The 26,496-nt window shown below is 44.2% G+C and overlaps 1 protein-coding gene and 9 non-coding genes across 13 annotated transcripts; all 10 read left to right on the top strand.

The window, feature by feature from the left end:
- The first annotated feature begins 1,914 nt into the window (after positions 1-1,914).
- On the top strand, positions 1,915-2,105 carry LOC130341526 (U2 spliceosomal RNA). Its single transcript, XR_008881449.1, has one exon. It is a non-coding gene; the product is annotated as a U2 spliceosomal RNA (small nuclear RNA).
- Positions 2,106-4,194: 2,089 nt separating this feature from the next.
- Positions 4,195-4,385, top strand: LOC130341484 (U2 spliceosomal RNA). The gene has a single exon (XR_008881417.1). It is a non-coding gene; the product is annotated as a U2 spliceosomal RNA (small nuclear RNA).
- A 2,086-nt stretch (positions 4,386-6,471) lies between these two features.
- On the top strand, positions 6,472-6,662 carry LOC130341525 (U2 spliceosomal RNA). Its single transcript, XR_008881448.1, has one exon. It is a non-coding gene; the product is annotated as a U2 spliceosomal RNA (small nuclear RNA).
- A 2,073-nt stretch (positions 6,663-8,735) lies between these two features.
- LOC130341523 (U2 spliceosomal RNA) lies at positions 8,736-8,926 on the top strand. Its single transcript, XR_008881446.1, has one exon. It is a non-coding gene; the product is annotated as a U2 spliceosomal RNA (small nuclear RNA).
- A 2,084-nt stretch (positions 8,927-11,010) lies between these two features.
- LOC130341522 (U2 spliceosomal RNA) lies at positions 11,011-11,201 on the top strand. The gene has a single exon (XR_008881445.1). It is a non-coding gene; the product is annotated as a U2 spliceosomal RNA (small nuclear RNA).
- Positions 11,202-13,295: 2,094 nt separating this feature from the next.
- On the top strand, positions 13,296-13,486 carry LOC130341521 (U2 spliceosomal RNA). Its single transcript, XR_008881444.1, has one exon. It is a non-coding gene; the product is annotated as a U2 spliceosomal RNA (small nuclear RNA).
- Positions 13,487-15,587: 2,101 nt separating this feature from the next.
- On the top strand, positions 15,588-15,778 carry LOC130341520 (U2 spliceosomal RNA). The gene has a single exon (XR_008881443.1). It is a non-coding gene; the product is annotated as a U2 spliceosomal RNA (small nuclear RNA).
- A 2,097-nt stretch (positions 15,779-17,875) lies between these two features.
- LOC130341469 (uncharacterized) lies at positions 17,876-22,649 on the top strand. 4 transcript variants are annotated; one of them, XM_056554231.1, is made up of 6 exons: positions 17,876-19,383; positions 19,633-19,767; positions 20,850-20,898; positions 20,989-21,030; positions 21,694-21,783; positions 22,446-22,649. In XM_056554231.1, exons 1-6 carry the CDS (start codon positions 18,091-18,093, stop codon positions 22,505-22,507), a joined length of 1,671 nt encoding a protein of 556 aa, XP_056410206.1. In that variant the 5' UTR covers positions 17,876-18,090; the 3' UTR covers positions 22,508-22,649. The 4 variants fall into 4 exon arrangements, 1 of the variants encoding a protein (XP_056410206.1); XR_008881403.1 differs by lacking the exons at positions 20,850-20,898; positions 20,989-21,030 and having other exon boundaries at positions 21,694-21,752; positions 22,446-22,507; XR_008881402.1 differs by lacking the exons at positions 20,850-20,898; positions 20,989-21,030 and having other exon boundaries at positions 22,446-22,485.
- A 356-nt stretch (positions 22,650-23,005) lies between these two features.
- Positions 23,006-23,197, top strand: LOC130341495 (U2 spliceosomal RNA). Its single transcript, XR_008881426.1, has one exon. It is a non-coding gene; the product is annotated as a U2 spliceosomal RNA (small nuclear RNA).
- Positions 23,198-25,287: 2,090 nt separating this feature from the next.
- LOC130341519 (U2 spliceosomal RNA) lies at positions 25,288-25,478 on the top strand. The gene has a single exon (XR_008881442.1). It is a non-coding gene; the product is annotated as a U2 spliceosomal RNA (small nuclear RNA).
- Positions 25,479-26,496: the final 1,018 nt, after the last annotated feature.

Here is a 26,496-nt window from a genome sequence, read left to right as displayed (position 1 = left end):
GAGCGTCCAGGCACAGGACTTCTGCTGCTGCTGACTAAATGGCCTCCTTAATTGGATCATTTGAGTAGCCAGCACACCTGTGCAGGTAGGGCATGACATGATAGGCAGCTGCCTTGATAGCGGGTGGGTGCTGAATGTTCCTAATTGACAAAATAAGATTAATGCTTATGAAGAAATATAAAATCTCATCCCTTCCCCAATATCGCGCCACACCCCTACCCCTTAATTCCCTGGTTGAACTTGATGGACATATGTCTTTTTTCGACCGTACTAACTATGTAACTATGTAACATAACATGGGCGGGGGGGGTCTCCTGGCTGTTCACACAGGTGTGTCATTGCTGTACATTGACCATGCATTGCTTCTGTGGTATTGCAAAGGCAAAGACAAATGCTTCCAGCCATCCATTGCACTAATGGATTGGTCATCAGCTGGCTGTCTATGTCCCGCATCAATATAGACCAAAGTACAGAGGGTTAGGCTATGCTATTGTGCACCTACCTGATGCATCAGAAGGTGCGAGGCCCTTGCTAAATTCTGTGCACAGACTTTGAGATCTATACTTTAGACTGTATCTAAACCTGCTCCAACATGGACTGACATTCTGGCCTACTTTCAGCCGATGCGACTTGTCTGTCGCTGAACAGTCGCTTTTTATGTATTCAGCACCTATGTATAATGTTGTAAAAATGCTCTAGAAGCTAAAGTCGCAGAAATGTCACACATATTTGGCCTGCAACTTTCTGTGCGACAAATTCAGACAGGAAAAATCAGTATAAATCCTTAGAAAATTATCCCCCAGTGTCTCCATCTGCTGGCGGTATTGAATAAGCATTGCTGCACTGATGGGGTATGCATTAGACGAAAAAAAAGAAGAAAAAGAAGAATAATACGCCCAGAAAAGAGGCGAAAAGGAGAAAAACGTAAAAAAACGTGAAAAAAAAGTAAGAGGAAGAGAAGGGAAAAAAAGGTGGAAATGGGTTTAAAAGTGATTTCGGCGGAGAAATATATATATATATATATATATATATATATATATACGCGCACACACACACATATATATAAACGTATTCTCCGTTGAGATATTGCAGCCGCTGCTGTGTCCAGGCCCAGGAGCCTTAGCACTGTGCTGTGATGTCACTCAATACCACTGACATCACTAGGTGTAAACAACATCTCTCCTTTGCTGTGTATGTGACTATGGAGCTGTTTGGTGATGTCGTCTATTATGGCCTTCATAGAAGCAACAGGAGATTGTTGCATCCATCTAGAACCCTCAGAACTACAGTGCTATGATGTCACTCACTTCCACAGGCCTTGCAGAGTGTAAACAACAACAACCCAGCTTTGTTGTGTATGTAACCATAGGGATTTGTGATGTCACCTAGAACCTTCACAGCAGCGACAGCTTTATGAGGAGCATCAGCACTGCTCTGCCTGAGCAGAACCATCACCGCCATAGGTTGTCAAATAACCCGGGTTTAACCCACACAGGTAAGTCCAATGGGGTGCAGGCATGTCCTCTATGCTTACAGCTTCCCGTGGGTGTTGGTTTGATACCGTTTGGGGACAGCCAAGGAGGCATCTGCAGGCAACAAAGGTAGGTGTGTGCTTGTGTGTGTGTTTCCTATGCAGATCCTAAGCCCAGTGTCACATGCAAGTAGGAGGAGTAAGAAGGGTTCCTGGCAAATCCGGGTTATGGATTGCATTTAAAAAGGCCCCGTGGGAGTGCAATGGGCCCCTGTCTTGCTGCTTAGCAATAATGGTATGGGTTTAGGTTCTGCTGTGTGTACTGGTGGTTGACTGCCCCCCAGCCCAGAGTGTGCATGGAAAATTGTCTGGCAGCCTCCCTGACAGCAAGCAGTGATAGTGCCCATGAAGGGCACCTTGTTGGGCCCGCCCCTTTCACGGTTATCGCTTCTCGGCCTTTTGGCTAAGATCAAGTGTAGTATCTGTTCTTATCAGTTTAATATCTGATACGTCCCCTATCTGGGGACCATATATTAAATGGATTTTTGAGAACGGGGGCCGATTTCGAAGCTTGCTTCCGTCGCCCTATGCATTGACCCGATATGGCAGTATCTTCGGGTACAGTGCACCACCCCCTTACAGGGTTAAAAAGAAAGATTCCTACTTTCATTGCTACCTGCTTGCTGGCTAGCCAGCTAGCCAGCCCTGTGGGCCTTGCTGCTGCTGCAGCCAAAAAACAAAAGGTGGTGCTGCTGCTGCTGCTTCTGCTGCTTCTGCTTCTGCTTGTGTCTGGCCGCTGTTGGAGCGTCCAGGCACAGGACTTCTGCTGCTGCTGACTAAATGGCCTCCTTAATTGGATCATTTGAGTAGCCAGCACACCTGTGCAGGTAGGGCATGACATGATAGGCAGCTGCCTTGATAGCGGGTGGGTGCTGAATGTTCCTAATTGACAAAATAAGATTAATGCTTATGAAGAAATATAAAATCTCATCCCTTCCCCAATATCGCGCCACACCCCTACCCCTTAATTCCCTGGTTGAACTTGATGGACATATGTCTTTTTTCGACCGTACTAACTATGTAACTATGTAACATAACATGGGGGGGGGGGGGTCTCCTGGCTGTTCACACAGGTGTGTCATTGCTGTACATTGACCATGCATTGCTTCTGTGGTATTGCAAAGGCAAAGACAAATGCTTCCAGCCATCCATTGCACTAATGGATTGGTCATCAGCTGGCTGTCTATGTCCCGCATCAATATAGACCAAAGTACAGAGGGTTAGGCTATGCTATTGTGCACCTACCTGATGCATCAGAAGGTGCGAGGCCCTTGCTAAATTCTGTGCACAGACTTTGAGATCTATACTTTAGACTGTATCTAAACCTGCTCCAACATGGACTGACATTCTGGCCTACTTTCAGCCGATGCGACTTGTCTGTCGCTGAACAGTCGCTTTTTATGTATTCAGCACCTATGTATAATGTTGTAAAAATGCTCTAGAAGCTAAAGTCGCAGAAATGTCACACATATTTGGCCTGCAACTTTCTGTGCGACAAATTCAGACAGGAAAAATCAGTATAAATCCTTAGAAAATTATCCCCCAGTGTCTCCATCTGCTGGCGGTATTGAATAAGCATTGCTGCACTGATGGGGTATGCATTAGACGAAAAAAAAGAAGAAAAAGAAGAATAATACGCCCAGAAAAGAGGCGAAAAGGAGAAAAATGTAAAAAAACGTGAAAAAAAAGTAAGAGGAAGAGAAGGGAAAAAAAGGTGGAAATGGGTTTAAAAGTGATTTCGGCGGAGAAATATATATATATATATATATATATATATATATATATATATACGCGCACACACACACATATATATAAACGTATTCTCTGTTGAGATATTGCAGCCGCTGCTGTGTCCAGGCCCAGGAGCCTTAGCACTGTGCTGTGATGTCACTCAAAACCAGTGACATCACTAGGTGTAAACAACATCTCTCCTTTGCTGTGTATGTGACTATGGAGCTGTTTGGTGATGTCGTCTATTATGGCCTTCATAGAAGCAACAGGAGATTGTTGCATCCATCTAGAACCCTCAGAACTACAGTGCTATGATGTCACTCACTTCCACAGGCCTTGCAGAGTGTAAACAACAACAACCCAGCTTTGTTGTGTATGTAACCATAGGGATTTGTGATGTCACCTAGAACCTTCACAGCAGCGACAGCTTTATGAGGAGCATCAGCACTGCTCTGCCTGAGCAGAACCATCACCGCCATAGGTTGTCAAATAACCCGGGTTTAACCCACACAGGTAAGTCCAATGGGGTGCAGGCATGTCCTCTATGCTTACAGCTTCCCGTGGGTGTTGGTTTGATACCGTTTGGGGACAGCCAAGGAGGCATCTGCAGGCAACAAAGGTAGGTGTGTGCTTGTGTGTGTGTTTCCTATGCAGATCCTAAGCCCAGTGTCACATGCAAGTAGGAGGAGTAAGAAGGGTTCCTGGCAAATCCGGGTTATGGATTGCATTTAAAAAGGCCCCGTGGGAGTGCAATGGGCCCCTGTCTTGCTGCTTAGCAATAATGGTATGGGTTTAGGTTCTGCTGTGTGTACTGGTGGTTGACTGCCCCCCAGCCCAGAGTGTGCATGGAAAATTGTCTGGCAGCCTCCCTGACAGCAAGCAGTGATAGTGCCCATGAAGGGCACCTTGTTGGGCCCGCCCCTTTCACGGTTATCGCTTCTCGGCCTTTTGGCTAAGATCAAGTGTAGTATCTGTTCTTATCAGTTTAATATCTGATACATCCCCTATCTGGGGACCATATATTAAATGGATTTTTGAGAACGGGGGCCGATTTCGAAGCTTGCTTCCGTCGCCCTATGCATTGACCCGATATGGCAGTATCTTCGGGTACAGTGCACCACCCCCTTACAGGGTTAAAAAGAAAGATTCCTACTTTCATTGCTACCTGCTTGCTGGCTAGCCAGCTAGCCAGCCCTGTGGGCCTTGCTGCTGCTGCAGCCAAAAAACAAAAGGTGGTGCTGCTGCTGCTTCTGCTGCTTCTGCTTCTGCTTGTGTCTGGCCGCTGTTGGAGCGTCCAGGCACAGGACTTCTGCTGCTGCTGACTAAATGGCCTCCTTAATTGGATCATTTGAGTAGCCAGCACACCTGTGCAGGTAGGGCATGACATGATAGGCAGCTGCCTTGATAGCGGGTGGGTGCTGAATGTTCCTAATTGACAAAATAAGATTAATGCTTATGAAGAAATATAAAATCTCATCCCTTCCCCAATATCGCGCCACACCCCTACCCCTTAATTCCCTGGTTGAACTTGATGGACATATGTCTTTTTTCGACCGTACTAACTATGTAACTATGTAACATAACATGGGGGGGGGGGGGGTCTCCTGGCTGTTCACACAGGTGTGTCATTGCTGTACATTGACCATGCATTGCTTCTGTGGTATTGCAAAGGCAAAGACAAATGCTTCCAGCCATCCATTGCACTAATGGATTGGTCATCAGCTGGCTGTCTATGTCCCGCATCAATATAGACCAAAGTACAGAGGGTTAGGCTATGCTATTGTGCACCTACCTGATGCATCAGAAGGTGCGAGGCCCTTGCTAAATTCTGTGCACAGACTTTGAGATCTATACTTTAGACTGTATCTAAACCTGCTCCAACATGGACTGACATTCTGGCCTACTTTCAGCCGATGCGACTTGTCTGTCGCTGAACAGTCGCTTTTTATGTATTCAGCACCTATGTATAATGTTGTAAAAATGCTCTAGAAGCTAAAGTCGCAGAAATGTCACACATATTTGGCCTGCAACTTTCTGTGCGACAAATTCAGACAGGAAAAATCAGTATAAATCCTTAGAAAATTATCCCCCAGTGTCTCCATCTGCTGGCGGTATTGAATAAGCATTGCTGCACTGATGGGGTATGCATTAGACGAAAAAAAGAAGAAAAAGAAGAATAATACGCCCAGAAAAGAGGCGAAAAGGAGAAAAACGTAAAAAAACGTGAAAAAAAAGTAAGAGGAAGAGAAGGGAAAAAAAGGTGGAAATGGGTTTAAAAGTGATTTTGGCGGAGAAATATATATATATATATATATATATATATATATATATATATATGCGCACACACACACATATATATAAACGTATTCTCCGTTGAGATATTGCAGCCGCTGCTGTGTCCAGGCCCAGGAGCCTTAGCACTGTGCTGTGATGTCACTCAATACCACTGACATCACTAGGTGTAAACAACATCTCTCCTTTGCTGTGTATGTGACTATGGAGCTGTTTGGTGATGTCGTCTATTATGGCCTTCATAGAAGCAACAGGAGATTGTTGCATCCATCTAGAACCCTCAGAACTACAGTGCTATGATGTCACTCACTTCCACAGGCCTTGCAGAGTGTAAACAACAACAACCCAGCTTTGTTGTGTATGTAACCATAGGGATTTGTGATGTCACCTAGAACCTTCACAGCAGCGACAGCTTTATGAGGAGCATCAGCACTGCTCTGCCTGAGCAGAACCATCACCGCCATAGGTTGTCAAATAACCCGGGTTTAACCCACACAGGTAAGTCCAATGGGGTGCAGGCATGTCCTCTATGCTTACAGCTTCCCGTGGGTGTTGGTTTGATACCGTTTGGGGACAGCCAAGGAGGCATCTGCAGGCAACAAAGGTAGGTGTGTGCTTGTGTGTGTGTTTCCTATGCAGATCCTAAGCCCAGTGTCACATGCAAGTAGGAGGAGTAAGAAGGGTTCCTGGCAAATCCGGGTTATGGATTGCATTTAAAAAGGCCCCGTGGGAGTGCAATGGGCCCCTGTCTTGCTGCTTAGCAATAATGGTATGGGTTTAGGTTCTGCTGTGTGTACTGGTGGTTGACTGCCCCCCAGCCCAGAGTGTGCATGGAAAATTGTCTGGCAGCCTCCCTGACAGCAAGCAGTGATAGTGCCCATGAAGGGCACCTTGTTGGGCCCGCCCCTTTCACGGTTATCGCTTCTCGGCCTTTTGGCTAAGATCAAGTGTAGTATCTGTTCTTATCAGTTTAATATCTGATACGTCCCCTATCTGGGGACCATATATTAAATGGATTTTTGAGAACGGGGGCCGATTTCGAAGCTTGCTTCCGTCGCCCTATGCATTGACCCGATATGGCAGTATCTTCGGGTACAGTGCACCACCCCCTTACAGGGTTAAAAAGAAAGATTCCTACTTTCATTGCTACCTGCTTGCTGGCTAGCCAGCTAGCCAGCCCTGTGGGCCTTGCTGCTGCTGCAGCCAAAAAACAAAAGGTGGTGCTGCTTCTGCTTGTGTCTGGCCGCTGTTGGAGCGTCCAGGCACAGGACTTCTGCTGCTGCTGACTAAATGGCCTCCTTAATTGGATCATTTGAGTAGCCAGCACACCTGTGCAGGTAGGGCATGACATGATAGGCAGCTGCCTTGATAGCGGGTGGGTGCTGAATGTTCCTAATTGACAAAATAAGATTAATGCTTATGAAGAAATATAAAATCTCATCCCTTCCCCAATATCGCGCCACACCCCTACCCCTTAATTCCCTGGTTGAACTTGATGGACATATGTCTTTTTTCGACCGTACTAACTATGTAACTATGTAACATAACATGGGCGGGGGGGGGTCTCCTGGCTGTTCACACAGGTGTGTCATTGCTGTACATTGACCATGCATTGCTTCTGTGGTATTGCAAAGGCAAAGACAAATGCTTCCAGCCATCCATTGCACTAATGGATTGGTCATCAGCTGGCTGTCTATGTCCCGCATCAATATAGACCAAAGTACAGAGGGTTAGGCTATGCTATTGTGCACCTACCTGATGCATCAGAAGGTGCGAGGCCCTTGCTAAATTCTGTGCACAGACTTTGAGATCTATACTTTAGACTGTATCTAAACCTGCTCCAACATGGACTGACATTCTGGCCTACTTTCAGCCGATGCGACTTGTCTGTCGCTGAACAGTCGCTTTTTATGTATTCAGCACCTATGTATAATGTTGTAAAAATGCTCTAGAAGCTAAAGTCGCAGAAATGTCACACATATTTGGCCTGCAACTTTCTGTGCGACAAATTCAGACAGGAAAAATCAGTATAAATCCTTAGAAAATTATCCCCCAGTGTCTCCATCTGCTGGCGGTATTGAATAAGCATTGCTGCACTGATGGGGTATGCATTAGACGAAAAAAAAGAAGAAAAAGAAGAATAATACGCCCAGAAAAGAGGCGAAAAGGAGAAAAACGTAAAAAAACGTGAAAAAAAAGTAAGAGGAAGAGAAGGGAAAAAAAGGTGGAAATGGGTTTAAAAGTGATTTCGGCGGAGAAATATATATATATATATATATATATATATATATATATATATATATATATACGCGCACACACACACATATATATAAACGTATTCTCCGTTGAGATATTGCAGCCGCTGCTGTGTCCAGGCCCAGGAGCCTTAGCACTGTGCTGTGATGTCACTCAATACCACTGACATCACTAGGTGTAAACAACATCTCTCCTTTGCTGTGTATGTGACTATGGAGCTGTTTGGTGATGTCGTCTATTATGGCCTTCATAGAAGCAACAGGAGATTGTTGCATCCATCTAGAACCCTCAGAACTACAGTGCTATGATGTCACTCACTTCCACAGGCCTTGCAGAGTGTAAACAACAACAACCCAGCTTTGTTGTGTATGTAACCATAGGGATTTGTGATGTCACCTAGAACCTTCACAGCAGCGACAGCTTTATGAGGAGCATCAGCACTGCTCTGCCTGAGCAGAACCATCACCGCCATAGGTTGTCAAATAACCCGGGTTTAACCCACACAGGTAAGTCCAATGGGGTGCAGGCATGTCCTCTATGCTTACAGCTTCCCGTGGGTGTTGGTTTGATACCGTTTGGGGACAGCCAAGGAGGCATCTGCAGGCAACAAAGGTAGGTGTGTGCTTGTGTGTGTGTTTCCTATGCAGATCCTAAGCCCAGTGTCACATGCAAGTAGGAGGAGTAAGAAGGGTTCCTGGCAAATCCGGGTTATGGATTGCATTTAAAAAGGCCCCGTGGGAGTGCAATGGGCCCCTGTCTTGCTGCTTAGCAATAATGGTATGGGTTTAGGTTCTGCTGTGTGTACTGGTGGTTGACTGCCCCCCAGCCCAGAGTGTGCATGGAAAATTGTCTGGCAGCCTCCCTGACAGCAAGCAGTGATAGTGCCCATGAAGGGCACCTTGTTGGGCCCGCCCCTTTCACGGTTATCGCTTCTCGGCCTTTTGGCTAAGATCAAGTGTAGTATCTGTTCTTATCAGTTTAATATCTGATACGTCCCCTATCTGGGGACCATATATTAAATGGATTTTTGAGAACGGGGGCCGATTTCGAAGCTTGCTTCCGTCGCCCTATGCATTGACCCGATATGGCAGTATCTTCGGGTACAGTGCACCACCCCCTTACAGGGTTAAAAAGAAAGATTCCTACTTTCATTGCTACCTGCTTGCTGGCTAGCCAGCTAGCCAGCCCTGTGGGCCTTGCTGCTGCTGCAGCCAAAAAACAAAAGGTGGTGCTGCTGCTGCTTCTGCTGCTTCTGCTTCTGCTTGTGTCTGGCCGCTGTTGGAGCGTCCAGGCACAGGACTTCTGCTGCTGCTGACTAAATGGCCTCCTTAATTGGATCATTTGAGTAGCCAGCACACCTGTGCAGGTAGGGCATGACATGATAGGCAGCTGCCTTGATAGCGGGTGGGTGCTGAATGTTCCTAATTGACAAAATAAGATTAATGCTTATGAAGAAATATAAAATCTCATCCCTTCCCCAATATCGCGCCACACCCCTACCCCTTAATTCCCTGGTTGAACTTGATGGACATATGTCTTTTTTCGACCGTACTAACTATGTAACTATGTAACATAACATGGGGGGGGGGGGGGGTCTCCTGGCTGTTCACACAGGTGTGTCATTGCTGTACATTGACCATGCATTGCTTCTGTGGTATTGCAAAGGCAAAGACAAATGCTTCCAGCCATCCATTGCACTAATGGATTGGTCATCAGCTGGCTGTCTATGTCCCGCATCAATATAGACCAAAGTACAGAGGGTTAGGCTATGCTATTGTGCACCTACCTGATGCATCAGAAGGTGCGAGGCCCTTGCTAAATTCTGTGCACAGACTTTGAGATCTATACTTTAGACTGTATCTAAACCTGCTCCAACATGGACTGACATTCTGGCCTACTTTCAGCCGATGCGACTTGTCTGTCGCTGAACAGTCGCTTTTTATGTATTCAGCACCTATGTATAATGTTGTAAAAATGCTCTAGAAGCTAAAGTCGCAGAAATGTCACACATATTTGGCCTGCAACTTTCTGTGCGACAAATTCAGACAGGAAAAATCAGTATAAATCCTTAGAAAATTATCCCCCAGTGTCTCCATCTGCTGGCGGTATTGAATAAGCATTGCTGCACTGATGGGGTATGCATTAGACGAAAAAAAAGAAGAAAAAGAAGAATAATACGCCCAGAAAAGAGGCGAAAAGGAGAAAAATGTAAAAAAACGTGAAAAAAAAGTAAGAGGAAGAGAAGGGAAAAAAAGGTGGAAATGGGTTTAAAAGTGATTTCGGCGGAGAAATATATATATATATATATATATATATATATATATATACGCGCACACACACACATATATATAAACGTATTCTCTGTTGAGATATTGCAGCCGCTGCTGTGTCCAGGCCCAGGAGCCTTAGCACTGTGCTGTGATGTCACTCAAAACCAGTGACATCACTAGGTGTAAACAACATCTCTCCTTTGCTGTGTATGTGACTATGGAGCTGTTTGGTGATGTCGTCTATTATGGCCTTCATAGAAGCAACAGGAGATTGTTGCATCCATCTAGAACCCTCAGAACTACAGTGCTATGATGTCACTCACTTCCACAGGCCTTGCAGAGTGTAAACAACAACAACCCAGCTTTGTTGTGTATGTAACCATAGGGATTTGTGATGTCACCTAGAACCTTCACAGCAGCGACAGCTTTATGAGGAGCATCAGCACTGCTCTGCCTGAGCAGAACCATCACCGCCATAGGTTGTCAAATAACCCGGGTTTAACCCACACAGGTAAGTCCAATGGGGTGCAGGCATGTCCTCTATGCTTACAGCTTCCCGTGGGTGTTGGTTTGATACCGTTTGGGGACAGCCAAGGAGGCATCTGCAGGCAACAAAGGTAGGTGTGTGCTTGTGTGTGTGTTTCCTATGCAGATCCTAAGCCCAGTGTCACATGCAAGTAGGAGGAGTAAGAAGGGTTCCTGGCAAATCCGGGTTATGGATTGCATTTAAAAAGGCCCCGTGGGAGTGCAATGGGCCCCTGTCTTGCTGCTTAGCAATAATGGTATGGGTTTAGGTTCTGCTGTGTGTACTGGTGGTTGACTGCCCCCCAGCCCAGAGTGTGCATGGAAAATTGTCTGGCAGCCTCCCTGACAGCAAGCAGTGATAGTGCCCATGAAGGGCACCTTGTTGGGCCCGCCCCTTTCACGGTTATCGCTTCTCGGCCTTTTGGCTAAGATCAAGTGTAGTATCTGTTCTTATCAGTTTAATATCTGATACGTCCCCTATCTGGGGACCATATATTAAATGGATTTTTGAGAACGGGGGCCGATTTCGAAGCTTGCTTCCGTCGCCCTATGCATTGACCCGATATGGCAGTATCTTCGGGTACAGTGCACCACCCCCTTACAGGGTTAAAAAGAAAGATTCCTACTTTCATTGCTACCTGCTTGCTGGCTAGCCAGCTAGCCAGCCCTGTGGGCCTTGCTGCTGCTGCAGCCAAAAAACAAAAGGTGGTGCTGCTGCTGCTTCTGCTGCTTCTGCTTCTGCTTGTGTCTGGCCGCTGTTGGAGCGTCCAGGCACAGGACTTCTGCTGCTGCTGACTAAATGGCCTCCTTAATTGGATCATTTGAGTAGCCAGCACACCTGTGCAGGTAGGGCATGACATGATAGGCAGCTGCCTTGATAGCGGGTGGGTGCTGAATGTTCCTAATTGACAAAATAAGATTAATGCTTATGAAGAAATATAAAATCTCATCCCTTCCCCAATATCGCGCCACACCCCTACCCCTTAATTCCCTGGTTGAACTTGATGGACATATGTCTTTTTTCGACCGTACTAACTATGTAACTATGTAACATAACATGGGGGGGGGGGGGGGTCTCCTGGCTGTTCACACAGGTGTGTCATTGCTGTACATTGACCATGCATTGCTTCTGTGGTATTGCAAAGGCAAAGACAAATGCTTCCAGCCATCCATTGCACTAATGGATTGGTCATCAGCTGGCTGTCTATGTCCCGCATCAATATAGACCAAAGTACAGAGGGTTAGGCTATGCTATTGTGCACCTACCTGATGCATCAGAAGGTGCGAGGCCCTTGCTAAATTCTGTGCACAGACTTTGAGATCTATACTTTAGACTGTATCTAAACCTGCTCCAACATGGACTGACATTCTGGCCTACTTTCAGCCGATGCGACTTGTCTGTCGCTGAACAGTCGCTTTTTATGTATTCAGCACCTATGTATAATGTTGTAAAAATGCTCTAGAAGCTAAAGTCGCAGAAATGTCACACATATTTGGCCTGCAACTTTCTGTGCGACAAATTCAGACAGGAAAAATCAGTATAAATCCTTAGAAAATTATCCCCCAGTGTCTCCATCTGCTGGCGGTATTGAATAAGCATTGCTGCACTGATGGGGTATGCATTAGACGAAAAAAAAGAAGAAAAAGAAGAATAATACGCCCAGAAAAGAGGCGAAAAGGAGAAAAATGAAAAAAAACGTGAAAAAAAAGTAAGAGGAAGAGAAGGGAAAAAAAGGTGGAAATGGGTTTAAAAGTGATTTCGGCGGAGAAATATATATATATATATATATATATATATATATATATATATATATATACGCGCACACACACACATATATATAAACGTATTCTCTGTTGAGATATTGCAGCCGCTGCTGTGTCCAGGCCCAGGAGCCTTAGCACTGTGCTGTGATGTCACTCAAAACCAGTGACATCACTAGGTGTAAACAACATCTCTCCTTTGCTGTGTATGTGACTATGGAGCTGTTTGGTGATGTCGTCTATTATGGCCTTCATAGAAGCAACAGGAGATTGTTGCATCCATCTAGAACCCTCAGAACTACAGTGCTATGATGTCACTCACTTCCACAGGCCTTGCAGAGTGTAAACAACAACAACCCAGCTTTGTTGTGTATGTAACCATAGGGATTTGTGATGTCACCTAGAACCTTCACAGCAGCGACAGCTTTATGAGGAGCATCAGCACTGCTCTGCCTGAGCAGAACCATCACCGCCATAGGTTGTCAAATAACCCGGGTTTAACCCACACAGGTAAGTCCAATGGGGTGCAGGCATGTCCTCTATGCTTACAGCTTCCCGTGGGTGTTGGTTTGATACCGTTTGGGGACAGCCAAGGAGGCATCTGCAGGCAACAAAGGTAGGTGTGTGCTTGTGTGTGTGTTTCCTATGCAGATCCTAAGCCCAGTGTCACATGCAAGTAGGAGGAGTAAGAAGGGTTCCTGGCAAATCCGGGTTATGGATTGCATTTAAAAAGGCCCCGTGGGAGTGCAATGGGCCCCTGTCTTGCTGCTTAGCAATAATGGTATGGGTTTAGGTTCTGCTGTGTGTACTGGTGGTTGACTGCCCCCCAGCCCAGAGTGTGCATGGAAAATTGTCTGGCAGCCTCCCTGACAGCAAGCAGTGATAGTGCCCATGAAGGGCACCTTGTTGGGCCCGCCCCTTTCACGGTTATCGCTTCTCGGCCTTTTGGCTAAGATCAAGTGTAGTATCTGTTCTTATCAGTTTAATATCTGATACGTCCCCTATCTGGGGACCATATATTAAATGGATTTTTGAGAACGGGGGCCGATTTCGAAGCTTGCTTCCGTCGCCCTATGCATTGACCCGATATGGCAGTATCTTCGGGTACAGTGCACCACCCCCTTACAGGGTTAAAAAGAAAGATTCCTACTTTCATTGCTACCTGCTTGCTGGCTAGCCAGCTAGCCAGCCCTGTGGGCCTTGCTGCTGCTGCAGCCAAAAAACAAAAGGTGGTGCTGCTGCTGCTTCTGCTGCTTCTGCTTCTGCTTGTGTCTGGCCGCTGTTGGAGCGTCCAGGCACAGGACTTCTGCTGCTGCTGACTAAATGGCCTCCTTAATTGGATCATTTGAGTAGCCAGCACACCTGTGCAGGTAGGGCATGACATGATAGGCAGCTGCCTTGATAGCGGGTGGGTGCTGAATGTTCCTAATTGACAAAATAAGATTAATGCTTATGAAGAAATATAAAATCTCATCCCTTCCCCAATATCGCGCCACACCCCTACCCCTTAATTCCCTGGTTGAACTTGATGGACATATGTCTTTTTTCGACCGTACTAACTATGTAACTATGTAACATAACATGGGGGGGGGGGGGGGGTCTCCTGGCTGTTCACACAGGTGTGTCATTGCTGTACATTGACCATGCATTGCTTCTGTGGTATTGCAAAGGCAAAGACAAATGCTTCCAGCCATCCATTGCACTAATGGATTGGTCATCAGCTGGCTGTCTATGTCCCGCATCAATATAGACCAAAGCACAGAGGGTTAGGCTATGCTATTGTGCACCTACCTGATGCATCAGAAGGTGCGAGGCCCTTGCTAAATTCTGTGCACAGACTTTGAGATCTATACTTTAGACTGTATCTAAACCTGCTCCAACATGGACTGACATTCTGGCCTACTTTCAGCCGATGCGACTTGTCTGTCGCTGAACAGTCGCTTTTTATGTATTCAGCACCTATGTATAATGTTGTAAAAATGCTCTAGAAGCTAAAGTCGCAGAAATGTCACACATATTTGGCCTGCAACTTTCTGTGCGACAAATTCAGACAGGAAAAATCAGTATAAATCCTTAGAAAATTATCCCCCAGTGTCTCCATCTGCTGGCGGTATTGAATAAGCATTGCTGCACTGATGGGGTATGCATTAGACGAAAAAAAAGAAGAAAAAGAAGAATAATACGCCCAGAAAAGAGGCGAAAAGGAGAAAAACGTAAAAAAACGTGAAAAAAAAGTAAGAGGAAGAGAAGGGAAAAAAAGGTGGAAATGGGTTTAAAAGTGATTTCGGCGGAGAAATATATATATATATATATATATATATATATATATATATATATATATATATATACGCGCACACACACACATATATATAAACGTATTCTCCGTTGAGATATTGCAGCCGCTGCTGTGTCCAGGCCCAGGAGCCTTAGCACTGTGCTGTGATGTCACTCAATACCACTGACATCACTAGGTGTAAACAACATCTCTCCTTTGCTGTGTATGTGACTATGGAGCTGTTTGGTGATGTCGTCTATTATGGCCTTCATAGAAGCAACAGGAGATTGTTGCATCCATCTAGAACCCTCAGAACTACAGTGCTATGATGTCACTCACTTCCACAGGCCTTGCAGAGTGTAAACAACAACAACCCAGCTTTGTTGTGTATGTAACCATAGGGATTTGTGATGTCACCTAGAACCTTCACAGCAGCGACAGCTTTATGAGGAGCATCAGCACTGCTCTGCCTGAGCAGAACCATCACCGCCATAGGTTGTCAAATAACCCGGGTTTAACCCACACAGGTAAGTCCAATGGGGTGCAGGCATGTCCTCTATGCTTACAGCTTCCCGTGGGTGTTGGTTTGATACCGTTTGGGGACAGCCAAGGAGGCATCTGCAGGCAACAAAGGTAGGTGTGTGCTTGTGTGTGTGTTTCCTATGCAGATCCTAAGCCCAGTGTCACATGCAAGTAGGAGGAGTAAGAAGGGTTCCTGGCAAATCCGGGTTATGGATTGCATTTAAAAAGGCCCCATGGGAGTGCAATGGGCCCCTGTCTTGCTGCTTAGCAATAATGGTATGGGTTTAGGTTCTGCTGTGTGTACTGGTGGTTGACTGCCCCCCAGCCCAGAGTGTGCATGGAAAATTGTCTGGCAGCCTCCCTGACAGCAAGCAGTGATAGTGCCCATGAAGGGCACCTTGTTGGGCCCGCCCCTTTCACGGTTATCGCTTCTCGGCCTTTTGGCTAAGATCAAGTGTAGTATCTGTTCTTATCAGTTTAATATCTGATACGTCCCCTATCTGGGGACCATATATTAAATGGATTTTTGAGAACGGGGGCCGATTTCGAAGCTTGCTTCCGTCGCCCTATGCATTGACCCGATATGGCAGTATCTTCGGGTACAGTGCACCACCCCCTTACAGGGTTAAAAAGAAAGATTCCTACTTTCATTGCTACCTGCTTGCTGGCTAGCCAGCTAGCCAGCCCTGTGGGCCTTGCTGCTGCTGCAGCCAAAAAACAAAAGGTGGTGCTGCTGCTGCTTCTGCTGCTTCTGCTTCTGCTTGTGTCTGGCCGCTGTTGGAGCGTCCAGGCACAGGACTTCTGCTGCTGCTGACTAAATGGCCTCCTTAATTGGATCATTTGAGTAGCCAGCACACCTGTGCAGGTAGGGCATGACATGATAGGCAGCTGCCTTGATAGCGGGTGGGTGCTGAATGTTCCTAATTGACAAAATAAGATTAATGCTTATGAAGAAATATAAAATCTCATCCCTTCCCCAATATCGCGCCACACCCCTACCCCTTAATTCCCTGGTTGAACTTGATGGACATATGTCTTTTTTCGACCGTACTAACTATGTAACTATGTAACATAACATGGGGGGGGGGGGGGGTCTCCTGGCTGTTCACACAGGTGTGTCATTGCTGTACATTGACCATGCATTGCTTCTGTGGTATTGCAAAGGCAAAGACAAATGCTTCCAGCCATCCATTGCACTAATGGATTGGTCATCAGCTGGCTGTCTATGTCCCGCATCAATATAGACCAAAGTACAGAGGGTTAGGCTATGCTATTGTGCACCTACCTGATGCATCAGAAGGTGCGAGGCCCTTGCTAAATTCTGTGCACAGACTTTGAGATCTATACTTTAGACTGTATCTAAACCTGCTCCAACATGGACTGACATTCTGGCCTACTTTCAGCCGATGCGACTTGTCTGTCGCTGAACAGTCGCTTTTTATGTATTCAGCACCTATGTATAATGTTGTAAAAATGCTCTAGAAGCTAAAGTCGCAGAAATGTCACACATATTTGGCCTGCAACTTTCTGTGCGACAAATTCAGACAGGAAAAATCAGTATAAATCCTTAGAAAATTATCCCCCAGTGTCTCCATCTGCTGGCGGTATTGAATAAGCATTGCTGCACTGATGGGGTATGCATTAGACGAAAAAAAAGAAGAAAAAGAAGAATAATACGCCCAGAAAAGAGGCGAAAAGGAGAAAAACGTAAAAAAAACGTGAAAAAAAAGGAAGAGGAAGAGAAGGGAAAAAAAGGTGGAAATGGGTTTAAAAGTGATTTCGGCGGAGAAATATATATATATATATATATATATATATATATATATATATACGCGCACACACACACATATATATAAACGTATTCTCCGTTGAGATATTGCAGCCGCTGCTGTGTCCAGGCCCAGGAGCCTTAGCACTGTGCTGTGATGTCACTCAATACCACTGACATCACTAGGTGTAAACAACATCTCTCCTTTGCTGTGTATGTGACTATGGAGCTGTTTGGTGATGTCGTCTATTATGGCCTTCATAGAAGCAACAGGAGATTGTTGCATCCATCTAGAACCCTCAGAACTACAGTGCTATGATGTCACTCACTTCCACAGGCCTTGCAGAGTGTAAACAACAACAACCCAGCTTTGTTGTGTATGTAACCATAGGGATTTGTGATGTCACCTAGAACCTTCACAGCAGCGACAGCTTTATGAGGAGCATCAGCACTGCTCTGCCTGAGCAGAACCATCACCGCCATAGGTTGTCAAATAACCCGGGTTTAACCCACACAGGTAAGTCCAATGGGGTGCAGGCATGTCCTCTATGCTTACAGCTTCCCGTGGGTGTTGGTTTGATACCGTTTGGGGACAGCCAAGGAGGCATCTGCAGGCAACAAAGGTAGGTGTGTGCTTGTGTGTGTGTTTCCTATGCAGATCCTAAGCCCAGTGTCACATGCAAGTAGGAGGAGTAAGAAGGGTTCCTGGCAAATCCGGGTTATGGATTGCATTTAAAAAGGCCCCGTGGGAGTGCAATGGGCCCCTGTCTTGCTGCTTAGCAATAATGGTATGGGTTTAGGTTCTGCTGTGTGTACTGGTGGTTGACTGCCCCCCAGCCCAGAGTGTGCATGGAAAATTGTCTGGCAGCCTCCCTGACAGCAAGCAGTGATAGTGCCCATGAAGGGCACCTTGTTGGGCCCGCCCCTTTCACGGTTATCGCTTCTCGGCCTTTTGGCTAAGGTATAGGGATATACCTTGGCTGATCCGGTTCCTGCTTTTGTGGGTGCTCTGAGACCCCCCTCCTCGGCCCTGGGACATCGCCCTTCGTTGGGCTTAAGTCCCTTGCTGCTATTGGGGAGGGGGCCCACCTCAGTGTAGAGTTGCGATCCCCCTTTGCCTTAGGGACCTAGTGTCTCTTTGGTGCGCTTGATTGTGAGCATGGCGTCAGCCAGTGACGGAGATCCAGGCATGGTACCATCTTATGCCAAGCTCAAGAACTCAGTACGTATATCGTACTTGGAGGACCAGAGAAAGAACCGGGACCTGAAGTACATCGTGGAGCAAGTTCTGCTGGGCGTCTTTGGATTAAGGAAGCATGAGATATTATCCATCCAAGATTATCCGAAAAGAGGAGTATACGATGTTACTTTTACGGAAGGAGGTATTTACAAGGACTTTGTTATACAGATGAAGAAGGTAAGCGGAGATGCCCGCTTGAGTGGAATAAGAATTGTTGAGCACTTTCCCGATGAACTTATGCTTTTAGTTATAAAAATGTACTCTCCATACGTTAAAGAAGATGAAATTGTTGTGTTTTTAAGGAATTTTTGTAAAAAAATTATAAATAGAGGGAAAGTGATGAATGAGTGTGGAATATGGTCCTCTAAGTGGAAGTTTCTGGTTGAGTTCAAAGAAGATCTATTACTCCCAGGACGAAAGGTTATGCCTCCAGCTCGGTTCAAGTTAGGAAATGTAAATGGTGACGTGTTTTTCCCAGGAATGCCCAATTTCTGCAGAGCTTGTAGAAGATATGGACATGATAAAAACGTATGTGAGAGTACATGTACAAATTGTGGCAGCACTGAGCACTCCTCCAGAGAATGCACAAAAGAAAAGAAATGCAGTTTATGTTACAGAGTTGACCATTTGTATGCTTCTTGTCCTCACAGAAACAAAGAGAAACAACAGAGAAGCCAGCCAGACCCCCGTCATATGAACAGAGAAGACAGCAAACCAGAAGAAAACCCAACTGATCAACATGGTGAGTCTGCTACCTCTGATGAAGATGGATATGAGAAACCCTCCAGCATGAAGGTAAGAAGAAAGGAGAAGAAAGCATGGCAGACAGGAGCTCCTCTCTCGCAGCAGAGGGGTAGTAACCTGGATGAAGCTGTCAGCAAGCCTCAGAGTGCCCCCCTGAGGAAGCCAGAAAATGTTGGGGCTAAGAGAAGAAAGACCGGAACAGGAAGAGAAGAGGCGTTTGTGGAAGAAGAGGGGGGGGTAGGGATGCCATCAGGTGTTCCAGCCCCCTCCCCAAGTGAAACAGGCAACTCGTCCATGGTTCCCGACACGGTGGAAGTCGTTGTGCCCGACCAGCTGCCCGGGGTGGCTCCGACAGGTCATCCCGGGGAGGAGATGGACACTGGGCAAGGTGACGGAGACGGGACAACCCCTGTTCCGGCGAAGAGGAATCCTCTCCTTAGTCCCCTACCGGAGGATCTTCAGGAGGAGGTAATGGAGGAGTCAGACGGTAGCAGCTCACCGGAATCTCTGGTGACAGTGAGATCAGAAGGGGAAAATGATAGTTTTGGGGGTCTGGCTGATGAGGATGAGATAGAATGTGCACAAAGATATTGAAAGTGGTCTCTCTGTAACCTTTAATGATGGCGCTCCATGGACTCTCCCTCAATGTGAGGGGCCTTAAGACACACGCAAGAAGAACTGCTATTTTTAATTTTTTATCCTTTTTGTCTGCATCAGTTTTCTTCTTACAGGAATGTGGCATCCCTCACCAAGCATCATACAAGAAATATGAAGAAGACTGGAAGCATGGCCCCTCAGTGTGGTCAGGGTCCAACGCATCTAAATCTGGAGGAGTTGCTATACTTTTTAAGGGTAATGTTAATATAATTTTTAAGCAAGAGATTTTACCAGGAAGGATTTTATTAGTTAAAGCTTTTATAAATGGTTTTACATGGCAGTTTTTAAACTTTTATGGTTCACCTGATAAAAAAGAAAGAGAAGAGATGTTAGAGATTTTACCTCTTTTTATTAATGATTCTTATCCTTTGATTTTAGCTGGGGATTTTAATTGTGTTTTAAGAGGTGAGAAAAGATATTCTCGAGCTACTAGTAGAAATTATGATAAGACATCTAACATTTTAAAAAATATTACTTTAGATTTTAGGCTTATAGATGTTTTTAAAAAATGTAATCCAAATTTACCTGATACTGAAGGCATTACATGGAGTAATGTGAATTGTAGCTCGAGGATTGATTTTATCTTCTCTTCTCAAAATGTTTTACCTGCCAAATGTGAGCTTTTAACTAATATATTTTCTGATCATAAATGTCTTCTATTTGTTTTAAATCCTGTTCCTGGTTTTAAGAGGGGTATTGGTTCATGGAAATTGAACATATCTCTTTTAGAAGATAAAATAATCTTAACAGAATACGCCAATTTTTATAATAAATGTAAAAATAATAGAGACCCAAATATAGATATAAAAGTATGGTGGGAAAATATGAAGAAAAAAACTAAAGATTTTTTTATAAAACAAGGTATCCAAAAAGCTAAAGATAAAAGACATTGTTATGATATTTTAAATACACATCTTCAAACTCTTTTTAAATTGCACAATATAGGGATAGATGTAAAAGATGATATTGTTAACATTAAAAAAGAAATAAAAACATTTTTAAATGAAAAAGGTAAAGAGATCATTTTTAAAGCTAAAATCAAACATATTGAAAATAACGAAAAATGTACAAGATATTTTTTTAAAAAATCTAATCAAAAAAGAGTCCATATCGAAAAACTAGAAGGAGAAGTGGAGATGAATAAAATTTTATTTAAAGTACAATGTTATTATAGGGAACTTTTTAATGAGAAAAAAATAGATGCTAATTTCATGAACGATGCCTTAAACAAAATAGAACGTGTTTTAGAGAATAATTCTCAATCCTTTCTTTTACAGTCTATCCCAGAGAAGGAAATATTGGATACCATAAACAGTTTTAATTTGGGTAAAGTACCAGGGTCTGATGGCCTGCCAATCGAATTTTATAAGGTTTTTTATGAGGTTTTAAAAGATGATCTTTTATCTCTTTTTACAGATGTTTTTAATACCAAGATTTTACCACAGTCATGGAAAATGGGTGAGGTTTCTCTGCTCTTTAAAAAAGGTGATAAAGAGGATATTAGGAATTGGAGACCAATAACCCTTTTAAACGCTGATTATAAAATAATGGCTAAAATATGTGCAAACAGACTAAAAAATGTTATAGATAAATTAATACATAATAATCAAGTGTGTGGTATACCGGGTAGAAACATGTGGGAAAATTTAAACCTCATAAAAGATATAATAGAAGATGCTAAAATAAGGAAAAGTAATTTAGCAATTTTAACAATAGACTTTGAAAAAGCATTTGACAGAGTCTCGCACTGTTTTTTATTTAATGTTTTAAATAAAATGGGCATACCAGAAGGTTTTTTAACGTCACTCAAAGCCTTTTATAATGACTGTTTTAGCAAAATTTTAATTAATGGTTTTAAGACTGAAATGGTTCCTTTAAAATCTGGTGTGAAGCAGGGTTGCCCCCTATCACCCCTTTTATTTATTTGTGCACTAGAGCCACTTTTATGTGTCATAAGAGGTGATAAACAGATCCGTGGGATAAGGCTCCCCGGAGGAAATGGTCTTGAAGCTAAAGTAGTCAGTTATATGGATGATGTAGCAGTGACATGTCAAGATAGCCTGGCACTTAAAAAAACTTTAACACAAATTAACTATTTCTGTTGTGCTTCTGGTTTTAAAGTGAATTTTAACAAGTGCGAGATTTTAAAAGTCGGCAAGCTGGATACAAGAGACATAAAGGTACCGGTAGTAGAAAAAGTAAAAATTTTAGGTGTGTATTTTAATGAATTAAATAATGGAAACGAAAGCTGGGAGCTAACAATGCAAAAGGTGAACCAAAAATTATGTGTATGGAGACTAAGAGACCTTACAATGGAAGGAAAAGTGCTGATTTTAAAGATGGTGATTTTACCTTTGCTTTTATATTTAAGTTTAGTGTTCCCACCTAACACACATATAATACGTAAAGTCTCAAAAGTCTGTTACACCTTTTTTTGGAATTCCAAATATGAGAAGTTAAAAAGAGAAATTGTATCTAAACCTAAAGAGAAAGGGGGGAAAAGTTTTACTGATTTTACTGCGTTCCTTTATACAAAATTCTTTTCATTGTGTCTTAAGAATGTTTTTAAAGACAACTATTGGTCGTTCTTTTTGCGCTATAATGTTGGTAATCTCATGAGACACCATGGTTGGTTTGAAACAGATCTTAAACACCCTTATGCTTTTAACCTCCCTATTACTTATTGTATTTTAGAAAAGATTGTTTCTCTTTTTAAACTGTTTGATTTTAGTAAAGATATTCTAATCGATGGGAAAAAACTTACGAGAGTCATTTTAAACAATATTAACATGTGCCAAGTTGGAAATTTTAATGATGATAAATGTAAAGAAATCTGGAGAATTGTGAACTCATTTTATCTTTTTAACTCACAGAAGGACTTATCCTGGAGCTGCATCCACAGTTGCCTTCCGTGCCGGGCTTTCCAACACCGTAGAGGATTTGCAAGCACAGCAAAGTGTCCAAGAGAGGGATGCCACGAAGAGGAGACTGTTTTACATCTTTTATGGACATGTGATTTTTCTAGAAGGATATGGACTAAAATGCTGCCACTTTTAAACAAAATTGCTGCTATAAAAGACTTGGACTATAATATGGTTTTATATGGGTGTTTGGATTGTCCCGGCGAACAAGAGAAACGGAAGGCATGGCAAATAATAAACTGTGTGAAGGCAGCTCTGTGGAAAAATAGGAATATTTTATTATTTAAAAAGGACATTTTATTTTTCGATGATGTTATTGGAATGATATTAAGTGAAATGTACATCTATCTTTTAATCGATAAACAAAGTGATGAGTTTGCATTCTTAAAATGGCATTTTACCGACTGGCATATGTGAAATTGTAAAATTGTAAGTTTTTTATGTTCCCCTGGTTTTAATGCTATGTAACTATGTAACTATGTTAAAACTTGAAACTTAAATAAAATAGGTGTGTACCTGTGAAGGTGCAGCCAAGTTAAAAAAAAAAAAAATCTGTTCTTATCAGTTTAATATCTGATACGTCCCCTATCTGGGGACCATATATTAAATGGATTTTTGAGAACGGGGGCCGATTTCGAAGCTTGCTTCCGTCGCCCTATGCATTGACCCGATATGGCAGTATCTTCGGGTACAGTGCACCACCCCCTTACAGGGTTAAAAAGAAAGATTCCTACTTTCATTGCTACCTGCTTGCTGGCTAGCCAGCTAGCCAGCCCTGTGGGCCTTGCTGCTGCTGCAGCCAAAAAACAAAAGGTGGTGCTGCTGCTGCTTCTGCTGCTTCTGCTTCTGCTTGTGTCTGGCCGCTGTTGGAGCGTCCAGGCACAGGACTTCTGCTGCTGCTGACTAAATGGCCTCCTTAATTGGATCATTTGAGTAGCCAGCACACCTGTGCAGGTAGGGCATGACATGATAGGCAGCTGCCTTGATAGCGGGTGGGTGCTGAATGTTCCTAATTGACAAAATAAGATTAATGCTTATGAAGAAATATAAAATCTCATCCCTTCCCCAATATCGCGCCACACCCCTACCCCTTAATTCCCTGGTTGAACTTGATGGACATATGTCTTTTTTCGACCGTACTAACTATGTAACTATGTAACATAACATGGGGGGGGGGGGGGGGTCTCCTGGCTGTTCACACAGGTGTGTCATTGCTGTACATTGACCATGCATTGCTTCTGTGGTATTGCAAAGGCAAAGACAAATGCTTCCAGCCATCCATTGCACTAATGGATTGGTCATCAGCTGGCTGTCTATGTCCCGCATCAATATAGACCAAAGTACAGAGGGTTAGGCTATGCTATTGTGCACCTACCTGATGCATCAGAAGGTGCGAGGCCCTTGCTAAATTCTGTGCACAGACTTTGAGATCTATACTTTAGACTGTATCTAAACCTGCTCCAACATGGACTGACATTCTGGCCTACTTTCAGCCGATGCGACTTGTCTGTCGCTGAACAGTCGCTTTTTATGTATTCAGCACCTATGTATAATGTTGTAAAAATGCTCTAGAAGCTAAAGTCGCAGAAATGTCACACATATTTGGCCTGCAACTTTCTGTGCGACAAATTCAGACAGGAAAAATCAGTATAAATCCTTAGAAAATTATCCCCCAGTGTCTCCATCTGCTGGCGGTATTGAATAAGCATTGCTGCACTGATGGGGTATGCATTAGACGAAAAAAAAGAAGAAAAAGAAGAATAATACGCCCAGAAAAGAGGCGAAAAGGAGAAAAACGTAAAAAAACGTGAAAAAAAAGTAAGAGGAAGAGAAGGGAAAAAAAGGTGGAAATGGGTTTAAAAGTGATTTCGGCGGAGAAATATATATATATATATATATATATATATATATATATATATATACGCGCACACACACACATATATATAAACGTATTCTCCGTTGAGATATTGCAGCCGCTGCTGTGTCCAGGCCCAGGAGCCTTAGCACTGTGCTGTGATGTCACTCAATACCACTGACATCACTAGGTGTAAACAACATCTCTCCTTGCTGTGTATGTGACTATGGAGCTGTTTGGTGATGGCGTCTATTATGGCCTTCATAGAAGCAACAGGAGATTGTTGCATCCATCTAGAACCCTCAGAACTACAGTGCTATGATGTCACTCACTTCCACAGGCCTTGCAGAGTGTAAACAACAACAACCCAGCTTTGTTGTGTATGTAACCATAGGGATTTGTGATGTCACCTAGAACCTTCACAGCAGCGACAGCTTTATGAGGAGCATCAGCACTGCTCTGCCTGAGCAGAACCATCACCGCCATAGGTTGTCAAATAACCCGGGTTTAACCCACACAGGTAAGTCCAATGGGGTGCAGGCATGTCCTCTATGCTTACAGCTTCCCGTGGGTGTTGGTTTGATACCGTTTGGGGACAGCCAAGGAGGCATCTGCAGGCAACAAAGGTAGGTGTGTGCTTGTGTGTGTGTTTCCTATGCAGATCCTAAGCCCAGTGTCACATGCAAGTAGGAGGAGTAAGAAGGGTTCCTGGCAAATCCGGGTTATGGATTGCATTTAAAAAGGCCCCGTGGGAGTGCAATGGGCCCCTGTCTTGCTGCTTAGCAATAATGGTATGGGTTTAGGTTCTGCTGTGTGTACTGGTGGTTGACTGCCCCCCAGCCCAGAGTGTGCATGGAAAATTGTCTGGCAGCCTCCCTGACAGCAGGCAGTGATAGTGCCCATGAAGGGCACCTTGTTGGGCCCGCCCCTTTCACGGTTATCGCTTCTCGGCCTTTTGGCTAAGATCAAGTGTAGTATCTGTTCTTATCAGTTTAATATCTGATACGTCCCCTATCTGGGGACCATATATTAAATGGATTTTTGAGAACGGGGGCCGATTTCGAAGCTTGCTTCCGTCGCCCTATGCATTGACCCGATATGGCAGTATCTTCGGGTACAGTGCACCACCCCCTTACAGGGTTAAAAAGAAAGATTCCTACTTTCATTGCTACCTGCTTGCTGGCTAGCCAGCTAGCCAGCCCTGTGGGCCTTGCTGCTGCTGCAGCCAAAAAACAAAAGGTGGTGCTGCTGCTGCTTCTGCTGCTTCTGCTTCTGCTTGTGTCTGGCCGCTGTTGGAGCGTCCAGGCACAGGACTTCTGCTGCTGCTGACTAAATGGCCTCCTTAATTGGATCATTTGAGTAGCCAGCACACCTGTGCAGGTAGGGCATGACATGATAGGCAGCTGCCTTGATAGCGGGTGGGTGCTGAATGTTCCTAATTGACAAAATAAGATTAATGCTTATGAAGAAATATAAAATCTCATCCCTTCCCCAATATCGCGCCACACCCCTACCCCTTAATTCCCTGGTTGAACTTGATGGACATATGTCTTTTTTCGACCGTACTAACTATGTAACTATGTAACATAACATGGGGGGGGGGGGGGTCTCCTGGCTGTTCACACAGGTGTGTCATTGCTGAACATTGACCATGCATTGCTTCTGTGGTATTGCAAAGGCAAAGACAAATGCTTCCAGCCATCCATTGCACTAATGGATTGGTCATCAGCTGGCTGTCTATGTCCCGCATCAATATAGACCAAAGTACAGAGGGTTAGGCTATGCTATTGTGCACCTACCTGATGCATCAGAAGGTGCGAGGCCCTTGCTAAATTCTGTGCACAGACTTTGAGATCTATACTTTAGACTGTATCTAAACCTGCTCCAACATGGACTGACATTCTGGCCTACTTTCAGCCGATGCGACTTGTCTGTCGCTGAACAGTCGCTTTTTATGTATTAAGCACCTATGTATAATGTTGTAAAAATGCTCTAGAAGCTAAAGTCGCAGAAATGTCACACATATTTGGCCTGCAACTTTCTGTGCGACAAATTCAGACAGGAAAAATCAGTATAAATCCTTAGAAAATTATCCCCCAGTGTCTCCATCTGCTGGCGGTATTGAATAAGCATTGCTGCACTGATGGG

Source organism: Hyla sarda, unplaced genomic scaffold (genome assembly GCF_029499605.1).
Source record: "Hyla sarda isolate aHylSar1 unplaced genomic scaffold, aHylSar1.hap1 scaffold_621, whole genome shotgun sequence".
NCBI classification, from domain to species: domain Eukaryota; kingdom Metazoa; phylum Chordata; class Amphibia; order Anura; family Hylidae; genus Hyla; species Hyla sarda.
Note: the sequence above shows the minus strand (reverse complement) of the source record. Positions and strands in the feature narration are given on the sequence as shown.